General features: G+C 43.5%; 1 protein-coding gene across 1 annotated transcript in view; it reads left to right on the plus strand.

Annotated features, from left to right (window-relative positions):
- LOC133352818 (HEAT repeat-containing protein 5B-like) overlaps nucleotides 1–15357 on the plus strand; it is a 51279-nt gene that overhangs the window by 28986 nt on the left and 6936 nt on the right. The window contains 10 exon segments of the mRNA XM_061568739.1: nucleotides 456–645; nucleotides 2525–2694; nucleotides 4892–5033; nucleotides 5481–5660; nucleotides 6990–7241; nucleotides 7689–7870; nucleotides 8064–8132; nucleotides 9073–9252; nucleotides 10444–10672; nucleotides 12763–12993. Of these exon segments, the coding sequence (XP_061424723.1) occupies nucleotides 456–645; nucleotides 2525–2694; nucleotides 4892–5033; nucleotides 5481–5660; nucleotides 6990–7241; nucleotides 7689–7870; nucleotides 8064–8132; nucleotides 9073–9252; nucleotides 10444–10672; nucleotides 12763–12993 (1825 nt within the window).

Genomic DNA, 15357 nt, shown 5'->3' on the forward strand with positions numbered 1-15357 from the left:
TGGAGTAGCATGAACGTATGAGCTGAGCTGCGAGCGGAGTAGGCCAAGTGTGTCATCAGCATGGGTGGGGCAGCTAATGTTAATGTAAGAGAAGACAACGGTGGTATTCAACACCATGCAATATAAACCTTGGTGTTTGTAATGTTATAATCGTATGTTCCTTCAAGTAAAACACAATTATCAACGATGTCTCTTTCCCACCATGCACTGTGCTGATAAATAATTGCAGTATTTGTTATGTCAAATTCTCTATGCGACTGCTCCTTTACAAAGCCAAGCAAAATATTTACGTAAGTGGAATGTGTAAGGAATGGGCACAATTTTGAATGTGTAAGAAGTTACTTGTATTCATGTACAGTTTATAATATTAAAAACCAACACAAATGTGGCGATATATATGACCCAAAGCAATGTTGATGAGGCTGCATTTACAATTGTTTGTTTGCTTTCCACAGACCTGGGCCCTCCACTCTCTAGCGCTGATTGTAGACTCGAGTGGACCCATGTACCGGAGCTATGTTGAGCCGACCCTCTCCCTAGCCCTCACACTGCTGCTCACAGTGCCACCCTCCCACGTAGAGGTTCATCAATGCCTGGGACGTTGTCTGGGAGCTCTTATCACTACACTTGGACCAGAATTGCAAGGTAAGGTAATGAACCAGTTTGGTTGGCTTGTGCTTTTCATAATCGGATTGTTTTTTGTCTATATTGGAGGAATCCGATGAGCTATGAAGCTCTTTTTCACAGATGTCCGGTAGAGGTTTTAAAGGGTTCCATATTTCACGGGCACAGAGAAGCGAGAGCATAACTGTGGCCAAGAAGACCCGGAGCTTCGTATGCAGTGATAGGCCAGGTAGCTTCCACACACATCCTTATGCAGATTATGAAATAATAATGCCACTGGTACTCTGCCCAGGTATGGAAACTCCTCCACTCTTTTCACTGCCCTGTCACTCATGGGAAGTTGAGAGGTTGGAGTATTTGATGACATAAAATACCAAGGAATGTGCTTTGTTTTGGTGGGGCTGATGGTAAGGCCCCATCTCTTAGTGGAATTTTCCAGGTTTGACAGTAAATCCTCCAACTCCTCAGAGTGATCAGCATTTGACAAATCATTAGCCTACCTAACATTCCCAATCAAAAGGGTTAGGGTTGATCTAGTTTTTTTTTAATTGGTTTGAATTATATTAAATGCTTGTAGTGCTGATAAATGGAGACACACACTACGTGGTTGGAGGCAACCCGTTTATTAACACTTCCTTATATCGGGACTTTTACGGAACTGGTTCTATAATTGGGGTAGACGTATCTATCACTAGGTAACCCACTACACACAAGGATATTGAAGATCCACGACCCGACGACGTGACCGGACCCACCGAACGTTACCCACTGAATCGACCTTCGACGATCTCGGCGCTTCCCTTTTATTCTGTTCAGCGTGGCCTTGCCCCGCCCTCTGGCTACGTTCTCCTTCTGGCACCTCCCAGAAGGCCCGCTCCCTTGACTGCCCAAAACACAGCTCCCTAGGGCCGTTCGTGTGCCGTACCCATGTGGGTGGCAACAGCGCTCTAACCCCATTGTGGCAGATATACCGTCATTACACGCGTGTTTGTGTGTGCGTGTGTCTGTAACGTACCGGAATGAGGTCATGCGAGATTGGGGTGAGATGGAGGGTAGGAGTTGGTGACGTAAAAGACGCTGGGATGTTGGGTAGAGGAGTACTGTGTCAACATCACGAGAGATATTGGCATGAGGTTGTGAGAAGAGGGGGTGATGGCGTCACGAGACCTGTGGTGGGGTGAGGTGGAGGAGAGAGGGGTGATGACGTCACGAGACACTGGAGAGGTGAGGGAGAGGTATGATGACGTCACGCGACACTGGGGAGGTGAGAGGGGTCATGACACTAGTGAGGTCGAGGAGAGGATCATGACGTCATGCAAGATTGGGGTGATGAGGGGTTGATGATGTCACAAGACGTAGAAGGTGCTGAGGAGAGGGGAGGAGTGATGATGTCACGCGACACTGGTGAGTTGGAGCGGACGGGTGATGACGTCACGCAAGACTGGGGTTAGTTGGTGAGGAGAGGAGGTGACGTCACGTGACGCAGGGGTTGCTGAGGAGAGGGGTTGATGATGTCACGCCACACGGGTGATGTGAAGAAGAGGGAGTGATGACGGGAAGAGATGCGGGAGTGGTGAGGACAATGGGTTGATCACGTCACATGAGATTTGGATGAGAGGGTAAATAATTGTAATTTGTCTTCGGAATTTTTTTAATGAAAAATCTATATTTGTGAAATCATCAGTTAATGAAATGATCAGTCTCTACACATTCGCCATGATTTTACCATGGAAGTTCCGCGGGTTCCTGCTCGTACTTCGATATTCTAACAGTGATGCACATTGTTGTAGCATAGAGGATGACATTTAGAAGAAATGAGTGTGCTGCACCAGATGCAGTTTGATAACAATGCGTAATGGAACAGTTTGTAAGACTTGTGTGCGACTTGCGTGTGTTGTAGGTGCAGGGCTTCTGATTTCCACGGCGCGGTCCTCCTGCTTGGTGGGATGCGCGATCATGCAGGACCACTCGGACTCGCTGGTGCAGGCCCAGGCCATATCGTGTCTGCAGCAGCTCCACATGTTTGCCCCACGTCATGTCAATCTCTCCAGCCTGGTACCCAATCTCTGTGTAAGTAGCCTTTTCATTCAAACAGATGACATCCTATCCTTCAGTTTTCTTATTCAAGCTCTCTTAACACAAGGTACGACGGTTTATAAAGAGTGCTTGTATGGGTGACAGCCATGCGCAATAGGTTGTTGTAGGCTGTGGGCCTCTGTGTTGGGCAGGAGAGGGCAATACAGTATCTATCTTCAACTTCACCAACCCACACTGGCTAGCGCGGTGAAGTATGGTCAAACAGTTCCCACGACAGCCCCTCGGCTGTGAACGAGCGAGAGCGGGATCTACCAGCGGTGCGAGGTTAGTGCATCAGCCCATAAGCTGTAGGGTTTTCCTTTAGTCCCCTCTTCCCCTCCCCCTTCCCTCTGTCCTTGGTCCTCCCTCAGTATGTTAGTTGTCTTTCCTCTCCCATCTCCCTTCTTCCCCCCACCCCCCTTCCCTATTATAAATCTTCACCCCCCCGCACTATGCGGGAAACCCCGCTTGGCTGGGCTAGCAGACCCAACATCCCCCCCAGCCCTATGTCCAGTCCTGTCGCGCCAAATCAGAATTATCGTGGATTTTCTGTTTCCGCCCCCTTCCCTCCAATGTTGATCAGTGTATTGTACCGGGCTCGTGTTGGGTCGCAGCAAAGCCATATTAGAAAAATAATAGTTCCAACGACCTCCTTTGTAGATTGTCCCTCATTCACCAGTGTATTTTACTAATATTATACAGTTATATTATTATTATTGTTCTTCATTTCTCTCCGCTTTGTGCTATAGGTCTTTAAGGCCTGTGCTCAACAGCTGTGATTTAAAAACGTTACAATTGTTAAATATATGAAGTTTTGACCCAAAGGAATGCTTAAGGTTAAGTACTAATGCCTAATTATGCACTCTCAGAAGGCCGTGTGGCTGATTGATGTGTACAAAGTATTTTATATGTTATGTGAGGGGGAATGATGTGGGAAGTATGGGTATTGTCTGCTTTAAATGTAGCTTTTAAAAAAACATGCATTTAAAATACAGGGTGCTTCAAAAAATGTTAACACTTATATGGGACTATCGTTTTTATGGTGTAGTGAGTCCAACTGAGTCGCAGACGTTATTCTATAGAGGCAATACATCTATTATATCAACACGTAATACACAAAGGGGTAACTGCCCCTTCACCAGATACAGCCTCAGGTGGTGACCACCCAGCTAACTACTCTATACGTAGGAGTTACAGCTACGAAGGGTCGGACCCTCACTCGGTTCCCGGCCACGTATTGATGCCTCTTCAGACAAAGGACGTGGAGCTTCCAGCTTGTAGAACGAAGCGACCCCGGTCCCTCTCAGGGACCCACCTTATATCCTCCCGGGTCGAGGCCGCTCCGCCCAAGGCCCCGCCCACCTTCACGAGCGTTCTAGCCCCCTCTCGATCCCTCTCGAGAGCGCTCCCAGGACACGTGCTCACCCCCTAGCCCCCCCCCACCTGGGGCCCTCTCTGTGGACACTGCGGATCACGTGTCTACGGGGTCAACCAGAGTGCCATGGCCCGGGGCAACCCTCTCCCTGGGCTGGCACTCTCGCTCCCCCTGGTGGGAGCCCGCACGACACGCTATGCGCTGTGCCCGCCGCTATCCCAGCGCTCACCAAGCCCCGCTAGGGCTGGTACTACACCCACCTACGGGGTGTACGCGATGAAGTGCATCGCACGCCGTGCTGTAGTAAAGCCGTCATCACACAGCAACACTCACGGTGCTGTCCGCGACGTAGGAACATCGCACGCCACGACCCTCCGGGGCCGGCACCATACAGTGACATCCCCGATGTCACTACAATGGAAGAAGAACGGATAATACACTGTAACATGATAACAAATGTATGTTAATAGCTTCAAAAAGTCAATGAGTCTTTACTTGTTCGCCATCATTGTGAAAACATGCCTGGAATCTTCTCCAGGTGGTCTTCAGAGCCCGGGGGCACATTTCCTATGGTATTGTTGCAAATTCTCAAAAGTGTTAACATTTTTTTGAAGCACGCTGTACTTTAGGTTAGTTGGAGAGCCCTTTAAAAATGTCTTCAAAGCAAGACCCTGGGAAAATTAAAGTTATATACAGCACCAAGGATGTAGATATATCATTTTGCAAAAATATATATATGAAGGAAAACAGTATTACTTAGAACAAGCCGTTCATGTTCGGATGCCATTCATGTTTTTATGTATTTTCTTTGCGCAGGTGAATTTAGGCAGTCCACACCTGCTGCTGCGTCGTGCCGCTGTCGCTTGCTTACGCCAACTGGCTCAGAGGGAGGCTTCAGAAGTCTGTGAGTACGCCCTCCGCCTGGCCAGGGACACGGAAGCCCAAGCTGGTGCATACAGTAAGTCTCCAGTTATTCACATGTTCTGTCCCATTTGATAATATCGAACCGAATTTATGAAAACAGAATTTGTATGTTATAATTGCCACGTGTTTCTTTTCATTTATAATTGACTGTGCATGTTGTCATGCGTGTTTGGAACTTTTAAACATCGTTTGTGATGGCGACTCGATTGTGTCATCGCGGCCTACTGCTTCCTGTTTATCTGGCGTGAACCCATCATCACTCATTGAATTATTTGGATGACAAATGCACGTTGGAATTACCGTACATTTGCATATCCATGAGTTTTCTTATTTCAAATAATTGAATCTCCAGCACATTAGTTTCTACATTACGACTACTTAACTTCTGAAATTGATATCAGTGATAATGTTTGTGTGCATTGTTCAGTGTTTTGATGGTACGGATATTTCTAAAATATTATACATTTTCTCAATTTTCCAGATATTGCCATTAGTGAGACCGGTCTGGAAGGTGTTTTGTTTGGAATGTTGGACCGTGAAACTGATCGTAAGCTCTGCTGTGACATCCGTGATACTTTGGGACACATGTTGTCATCGCTCGCGGTCGAGGATCTCTCTCACTGGCTGAAACTCTGCAAGGATGTGCTTGCAGCATCTACAGGTACAGTCAGTCCAGCCACAGCTGGCAATTATATAGTGGATTTGTGCAATATGGATATTGTTCGCTTAAGCGAACAATATCCATAAGAGGTAAATGTTGTAGGTTTACTCTCCAACACACCAGTGTGCTGAACTAGTAACAAATTGGATTTTTTTTACGTGACAAACCTTACTAATTGCCTGTGTCGGGTGGTCGCAGTTTTAACGACACATTCATAATTACGCGATCTAACCAAAAAATAACCACTTATGGATAATAGTAGATAATCTAAGTTTATAAACCTAGAGCTAATTAATACACTTGGTAAAAATGTGTTTGCAATGTCCTTTCCCATACTATGAATATGGTGTGCTCAGCATTCAGTTTTTTCATATGGCTATGATTTTGCCCTTGGGATATGCAATAGCAGTGTTTGTCATTTGTAGGTAAGCATACGTGGATTATCGCTTAATCTGCATGTTATTTAAATAATATTGATTAATCCACAGGCAAATCCGCACAATCTGAGATGCAGCTGTAATTATTTTTTTTTGGGGGAAAACATTTGACATATGTTTGTTGCATGTTTTATGAATGTCCTAGTTTTCTGGATATATTTTAACTGGGGAATTATTACTGATTTCACAGTGCTTTGGATACTTAAATTTGCTCCATTAGAAAGGCCTTATTTTTTTCATAAAAATAATATTTCTTAATCGAGATACGTTTTGTCTACTAGAGGTGTGGAAATGTTGGTGCATGCTTTTGTTAGATCACTGTAACGTGTTGTTCGCTAGCCTCCTTGGTTCTAAATTACGTCTGCTCCCACTGATTAAAACTGCTGCAGCTAAAGTGCTTACTCGCACACATCACTCAGGTTCTTAAATCACTGCATTGACTTTCTGTTAACATCAGGATTTATTTTTAAATTACGCTTACTCCCTGTACAATCCTTCATGGGCCTTAACTGTTGGCACGTGATGTTCCTAGTCGCACCTGACATCCGTGAATGCTGAACTTTTTGTATTTTCTAGAGTTCGTCTAAAATGAGAACTTTATGCTAAGTCATATCAGATTCCTGCTGGCATAATTTTTTTATTTTATCAAATTTAAACAAATGTGTTTGACTTAGTTTATTGACTAATGGTTTTCTCAGTTTTTTTGCACAACACACCCTGCAATACTCTGCATTATGAGTGCTATATAAAACACATCACATTGTATTTAGCTTGTGTTGTCAGCTTACAATCTTATTTTTCCAGGCCTCTGCAAAATGATTACGGTCTTAATAAGCTCTCGCTTGTCTTGAATAAACACATTCTCTCAATGTGACTTTTAATTGCGTTTCAGAAATAGGCGGTGGGTCTAAAGTTGATTCGACTCAGCAAGAAGAGGGAGAGAAGGGGGATGGTATGGACGATGATACCATGTTCAAGTCCTCGCACACAGAGGAAAAATCCCGGCCGCAGATTGCCCCTCGTTGGGCCACACGGGTCTTCGCTGCAGACTGCCTCTGTCGGATCATCGCACAGTGTGAGAGTGGGGACACTGCCCATTTTGACTTGGGCAAAGCAAGAGACAAGAAGCTTAAGGATGCCAAAGGTAACTTGACACCATTCTCTCCAGGTTTGCCCAGCGATGGTAATAGCAGTGCGGGAGATTTGGCGTCAAGAGGGATCACTTGAGCTGCCAGCTGGTTGATGTCAGCTCTAGTCTGTACAGTTTGTGGAGAGTCGGTGGGTGTGCTGGTGAGGATTCCTCAGCATACTTAAAGGAGGTCCTTCTTTTAGCTGATTTTTATGCAGTTTGCAGATGTTTCGTTTATTGGTGTTATTCATCGGTTGTGTTGATGTTGGGTCCTCTCCTGCTTGTTCATGCTTGGGTAACATTGCCCCTGCTGGCTTTGTGATGTATTGCTGTCAGAGCAGGTGAAAGTGACAGGCTGTAGGTTTAACATACACTCCACATGACTGAAACCTCCTGATTTGTCTCAATACGGACATGGTTTTGCATCACAAAGACAAATAGAGAATACATTTTTCATTGCAGGTGATTATTTGGTGTTGCACCTTTCGGACCTCATACGTATGGCTTTTATGGCTGCTACTGACCACAGCAACCAGCTACGCATGGTTGGCCTGCAAGCTCTGGAAGACATCATCAAGAAGTTTGCAGCAGTAGACGAACCAGAGTTCCCAGGCCATGTCATACTTGAGCAATATCAAGCGAATGTAAGTTGCTGATTAATCACTGTGAACTAAGTTGCTTATTATAAATACAAATTATGCATATAAAAAGTGTGGTTTACTATATCAATTAATATGTAACCATTAAACAATAAGATAAGAAATGCTCAACACACAGCCTAACCCAGAAATGGCACTTGTAATATGAGTTTCTGAAATATTTCTGTGCATTTTATAGGTTGGTGCAGCCCTAAGACCAGCATTTTCAGCTGACACACCTTCCGACATAACCGCCAAAGCCTGTCAGGTAAGCTTGGTGTCGTTTGCAAATGTACACACTTTACACTACATGAATAGCTTGCAAAGGTACACACAAGTATTGATGCATTCACATATATACAGGCATGTACACACCTGCATAGCCGTACACGTTAATTCATTGTGGCCGCAGTGACATGTATGTCATGAGAACTTAATGTAGTATGTATTATAATTAAGAAGGGTGCAGCATGCCAGACACAGCGATGCACCATTGTCATCTGGGGCTTTGAAGGCATGGGGTTCCCTCAGCTAAAAAAATATTGTGCTCTGATTTCTTTTCTTAAGATTATGGATGCAATATGAGTGCAAGTGTTACTCCGTATAATTCCAGTGCATGATATGCCCAAGCTGCTGTTGTATTCTTTAGGACGAGAGGATTTGTTTTACAAAATGAGAACCCTTCTGCAAAAAATGTGTATAGAAAATTACTCAGAAATCTTAGTTATAATATGCTGTTAGTAATATTGGTGTAAATGATGTAATAGAGCTGCTGTTTCCTTTGGTTATATTCCAGTAATATTTCTGTGGAAAGGCGTCATGCAAAATGAATCTCAATGCCGTAGAATCTGTCACAGCCTGCACGTGGAGAGGTGGGAAACCGTAGGCCGGCAGCGGGAAGGCAGCAGCTCGGATCAGCAACAACAATTGCCCACGCGCTGATCAATAAAAAAAAAACTTCCCCCTCCGTGTTTCCCTGCAGCTCCGCTCCTGCAGTTCCATGATAACCCGCCAACATCCACGGGTCGCGATTTGCGGTCCGCGAAGCGTTTTCCCACCGACCACCGTGCGCTGCGGATTACAGGAGGAGTCGCAATCCGCCACTAATACTCAAATTACAGGGAATCACGGATTGGAGTTGTGCTGTAGGTGATGCGTAAATGTGGAGGAAACTTTGCTGTATGCCCGTCGTTTTGTTTTTTTCTTAGGTGTGTAGTTCCTGGATCTGCAGTGGAGTGGTGAATGACTCGAATGGGCTGCAAAGGGTCCACTCGCTGCTGGTGTCCTCGCTGAGCAAGGTGTTGGCTGGCAAGGGTGGTGCATGCCAGCTGTACAGTGAGAGCTCTGGAACCATGGAGAGACTCGCTGTACTGAAGGCCTGGGCAAAGGTATGCTCTGAACTTCTCTCATCTTAATGCTTTAAACTGGGTGGGCGCAGTCATTACGCTCATGCCTCGCAGTTGGAAGGTCCTGCATTCGATTCTCGACTTGGGCGTGCCTTTGTGTGTGAAGTTTGTATGTTCTTCCCATGTCCTTGCATGGGTTTCATCTTGGTTCTCCGGATTCCTTCCATAGCTAGAATGTACACAATGTTAACTGGTTTTGGCCAAACATCCCAATGCTGAAACGTGACCTGCAAATTACTCAGTTGGGATTAGGCATGACAACTTTGCTCCCTGCTGCAAAAACATGGCAGAACGCTAAGTGTCTTGAGACTTTCCTGGGTAAGTACGCATAGTCGTAATAATAATCATCATCATCATATTTGCTTAATGTATAAATTGACACCTCCCTGATAACACAACCTTTAAACAAACTTCACATTTGTATATGTATGTTGAACTTCTTTCGTACCGTACGTAGCCAACCGTGCTAATTGGAGGTGCAGGACACTGGATAGGAGATATGGGAAAACTGCATAGTTGTGTGACAGGCAGCATTTGCAACAATATTGATGAGCCCTTTTGGTTTGCACATACTTTCTTCATTAATGTTGCTTTTTCTGTGGAAAGAGATATTCATATTCAGCCAATATAAATGAGCAGTTCATCTCTCAATTAAAATATGATCAATTACCAAGAATGGAACTTTCATCTCTGCCAGCATATTCAATAACAAATTTGTCTTGTATGCTGGTGCAGCATTACTTTGACAGTATTGTGAGACTACATTCACATTTGCATTTTATTGTAGGAATGCTATGGGAAGTATATTTTGTGAGCATGTTAATGTAAAAAAAACTTCAACAAATATATTTTTAGCAGGTAACGCCTACTGAGCTGTTATGCAGAAGTGACCTAACTACAATTGATAGCTCAACAAAGTAGCTTATCGTGTGGAAATTTCTAGCAGCCAAATACTCTTAAGCGTGTGTTTCTAAATGTGAAGGGAAAAATCTGAGGACCCGGAGATAATTCCACGCCACCATAGGGAGGACGTGCAAATCCCAAATATACAGGCACCAGAGTTGGGATCAAACCCACGACCTCCTGTATACGAGGCGAGGTAGTTAACATCTCATGTTTGCATGTGGAATACGTTTTTTTTTCCAATGTGTCGCTGCTATATTTTTTTCTCAGGTTTATATTGTTGCAATGAAAACTCAGCAAGATGCCACAGCTAAAGTGTCAAGAGACACGGAGGAGGAGGAGGAAGGGAGCAGAGAAGCCGAGCAACTTTCTGCAGATTCTCTGCTCAACTTGGTGCAACCAGAGATCCCAACCCTGAGCCGCCTGTGGCAAGCAGCCCTGCAGGACCACGCACTGCTCACTCTACCGCTGGAGTTCTCCAGCCAACTTCCTGCGGAGGGTAATAGGCCATATATAGATATGATTTATTGATGTTATTTCCCATCAAGTGTTTTCATTAAAGTTTTAAGTTGTGCTATTGGAATATTAACAATTGTAAAAAATCTTGATTTGAAGCTTTCGTGACTGCAGGAATCCATACTCTTTGGTTATTTCGGTAAAGTCACGTAAGTATAAAATAAAATAAATCACGACGTTTTGATCGCAACACAAGCGACCCGTCATCAGGTGGAACAGATACAGCAGGAGAACTGCTGACATAGGAGAAAGAGCTGCTGCAACAAGAGTTTATCTAGGATTTTGGTGGGCTCAACCCAAGGGTAAGTGGGCGGAGCTAGAGAAGGAATTTGTATGTGAATGTAAATGTGAGAGATTAGCATGTCAATGTGAGACGGTCCCAGCCATCGGAGGTTGCGGGGATGTGTTGGTAAGGCAGTGCCTTACCAAAGTTGATACATCTGGATTCAGTCCTTGTTGGACCAAGTCTTCAATGATTTTAATGGTGTCAGGTACAGGTACCTTGGTGAACAGGGAGACTAAATCGAAACTGACAAGCAAATCATCTGGAGGCAGTGAGATGTCTTTGATTAGAGAAACCAAGTTAGCTGAGTTACGTACAGCTGAGGTGGACACGATAGGACCAATACCTCTGTGGTTGCTGATCATTGTTTTAACGCTGCGGGCTCACATGAAATAGATTTTTCCAAGACGAAGGTACTCTGCAAACCCACCGGCTATTATCAGAGATTTGTTCATGAAGCCATCCAGATATATAAACACAGACACAACTTCAACCGAGAAGATGGATACAGCAGCTCTTTCTCCTATGTCAGCAGTTCTCCTGCTGTATCTGTTCCACCTGATGACGGTCACTTGTGTTGCGATCGAAACATCGTGATTTATTTTATTTTATACCTACGTGACTTTACCAAAAGAACCAAAGAGTATACAGTAAAACCTTGCATTGCGAGTAACTTGGCCTGCGAGTGTTTTGCAAGACGAGCAATTTTTTTTTTATAAATTTCCACTTGATAAACGAGCGAGGTCTTGCAATACGAGTAGTACGTACAGTATACGCTTTGTCTGCCGAGCGTCACGTGATCACAACTGAGCCGATGGTTCTTCTCTCTCTCTCTAGCTGCGGGATTGTGGGTAATTGTCTCCCATGCTCGGTCTCAGTCGACGTGCCTCACTCATATAGTCAACATCCGTGCGAGCGTATACTCTTTACTACAGTGTTATGACCACGTGTGTGTGCATAAAGCATTTTTTTAATTTTGTGTCCAAGTTTAGTAACTGTACTGCAACAATGCATTTTGCCTCCTCAAAAGGAGGCAAAAGCAAGTGTCATTGGATAGGTTCCCTGTTAAAGTCGCACAAAAAGAAAAATATTCCAGTGAGCCAACAGATGGCAGTGATTCCGTTAGTGACAGTGAAAGTCGTCCTACACAATAACCCTCCTCCTCTCTCGTCTCCCTGACACCAGCCACGATTAAATGTAATTAATAAATTTGATTATTTTATATTAAATTTAAATAATAAAAATATACAAAGGTTTTTTTGTATTAATCATTTTTATATGAATATTTTTGGGTTGTGGAACGAATCATCTGAGTTTCCATTATTTCTTATGGGGAAATTCGCTTTGATATACGAGTGCTTAGGATGACAAGCACGTTTCCGGAACGAATTATGCTCGCAATCCAAGGTTTTACTGTAATTGAAAAAAACATGACTAGATTCATTCATTCGTTGATACAAATTCTTTGGGTCTTTCAGTAAAGTCGCGTAGATAAGTGCAAATTAAAAAAAAATTATGACGACCGCTTGTGTTGCGATCGAAACGTCGTAGTTTTAATTTTCTTTATATTAACGTATTTGATTTTTTATTAATTTATTTTCTTTTTATTAATTTGAACCGTCATCAGGCCTGATGACGACCGCTTGTGTTGCGATCAAAACGTCGTAGTTTTTTGTTTATTTAATTTTTATGCATTTGAACCTATCTACTGACTTTACCGAAAGACCCAGGTATACAAAAAAATATTGTTTCGTACATGTTGTGCCATGCGTATTATTATTTTTTATCAGGTGGCGCATTCTATACCCCGGAGACTATAGATGCGGCTCGAATGCACTACCGGGCAGCATGGGCGACGATCCTGCGCGCAGTGTGTCTGTGGCTTCACAGCAGTGGCTTTGCAGTCGGCGAGCTGGAAGATTTTCCAGTTGCACTGCCTGGCACAGAACTGTCATCAGGCCCTGAGGTTCCAGTTTGCTCCCCTGAAGACCTCAACACAGATCGCTTTCACCTCATCATCGGTAATGTTATCTCTTCCCGTAAAGGGGATAGAAATTTTCACGTTTGTTAAACGTGAATTTGCATTTATTTGATTTGTCGCACGGATGTCCCCGCTGTTTAGCCAGTTTCCGAGTTACTTTACAAGGGAGATCCGTGGTGCGTGAGCATAGCAGCAACACAAATGAAAGACAGACATCAATATTGTACGGTTCGTAAGAAGGTCTACATACATACATGGTCATATTGCACAACAAACAAACAAGGTATTTAACGGTCGTAAGCATAATGCACAAGAATTGAAAAAAAACTGCAAACAATATGAGAGCAAGAGGTGCCAGAAATAGTGAAGTGCATGTGCAAGCTCGCTCTGTTTATGGCTTATTAGGGACATAAAGCAAGGGAGTGAAGGAAGGAAACTAGGCTGTCGAGGAGTAGCAAGGATGAGTCCAGGAATGTGGAACAGCAACTTGAAAAAATGTTTTCTCGATTTTCGTCTTTTGTGCCTCTCTCTTCCTTTATATGCTCCTCTCTATGCCTCTATTTTGCCTGTCTCAGCGAGTCGATGTACCTTTTAACTAATGGTTATGTAATCTGGAAAAACAAACGCCACCTCTCTGGCAGGTGGCAAACACGGGTGTGTTGTGTTGTGAGCAGTGTCATTAAGACGCTGAGGGCTAATGGAGCACATTAGCCTGATGGCATGCTCACATCCACCACACTTATCAATGGGGGTCTCTGGACGGGTGTGAGGGGCTGGAAACCCCTCCACCATTATTTTATTTGCCAAACAAAACTTAAAAAATAGCAAAATTAAGCTTCTGCGCCGGAGGGCCTGGGGGGGACTGGTGCCTAGTGCTGTACTCTATAACCGCACCGCTCGCGTTGATGCTGCTGTGGAAGAACACACACGTATAGTAAAAGTCTTTTTTTTGTAGACTGCATAATATTCTTGGTTCTTTCGGTAAAGTCACGTAGAAGGGAAGTAATAAAATAATACAAATAAAACATAATAAAATAATTCTCACGACGTTTCGGCCACAACGCAAGCAGCCGTCCTCAGGTGAAGAATGAAACACCACCAAGCTTGGAGCGTATATTTAAGCTGGGTTGGAGGGGGGGAGGTTGGGAAGAAGAGCGCCTTGACAAAATAATTTGCATATCAAGAGGAATTTAGCATATGGAAAATGCGTAGGAGGTGGGCGGGGGGGTTTCAAATTAATATTATGCCCGTGCATTATGCAGGATTAGCAGCATCAAAGGGAGGGGGAAGTGGGGTCGCATTAACAAAGGAAAGGAATGTTAATAGTATGTAGCTGCAGTTACTAAACAACCACGTAAAAAACTAAAGTATAAACTACATAAACAACTAAAGTATAAACTACATAGCATCATCAGTATACTGATTATGTAGTTTATACTTTCGTTTTTTTTTAGTTTTTACGTGGTTGTTTAGTAACTGCAGCTACATACTATTAACATTCCTTTCCTTTGTTAATGCTACCCCCCTTCCCCCTCCCTTTGATGCTGCTAATCCTACATAATGCACGGGCATAATATTAATTTGAAACCCCCCCACCCACCTCCTACGCATTTTCCATATGCTAAATTCCTCTTGATATGCAAATTATTTTGTCTAGGCGCTCTTCTTCCCACCTCCCCCCCTCCAACCCAGCTTAAATATACGCTCCAAGCTTGGTGGTGTTTCATTCTTCACCTGAGGACGGCTGCTTGCATTGTGGCCGAAACGTCGTGAGAATTATTTTATTATGTTTTATTTTTATTATTTTATTACTTCCCTTCTACGTGACTTTACCGAAAGAACCAAGAAGATGAATCCCTGCAGTCACGAAAGCTTTAAATCGAAATTTGACTGCATAATATTTACTGTACATATGCCATTCACCTTATCTTTATTTTCATGGTTACTTTTACGTGTACGGTACTGTACACCACGTACATTTCTTTCATGCTATACATTTACCGTACAAGTTATGTTTAACACTAGAGAAAATATTAAATATATTTTATGTTAAAATACTTCCTGTTTAATTTTTGGATTAATGAACCAAACCATATATGAACGTATTGGCAGTGCACAGTATAAAAAAAAATCTAAATTTTCGCAAAAGAATGTATTTTACCTGCAACCCCGGTCATTTAAAATCTTGGTGGGTGCGTCAACATAAGGTCTCGTGATGTTGAGGCAGTCAGAAGATGAATGGCAGTTACATTTTTTTTATTAGAGATTTTTTAAGAGGGACCGGGGTATTATGCAACACTGGTGTACTGCCAATACGTCCATTTTTTCCATGTGCCTTTGAGTTTGCGAATCGTGGATTTGCCAATTGCGGCGGCCACTTTAAAAAACGTAACCAGACCCGCGA

The sequence above is a fragment of the Lethenteron reissneri genome, chromosome 41 (assembly GCF_015708825.2).
Source record: "Lethenteron reissneri isolate LAM-NWPU_2019-01 chromosome 41, ASM1570882v1, whole genome shotgun sequence".
Lineage (NCBI taxonomy): Eukaryota > Metazoa > Chordata > Hyperoartia > Petromyzontiformes > Petromyzontidae > Lethenteron > Lethenteron reissneri.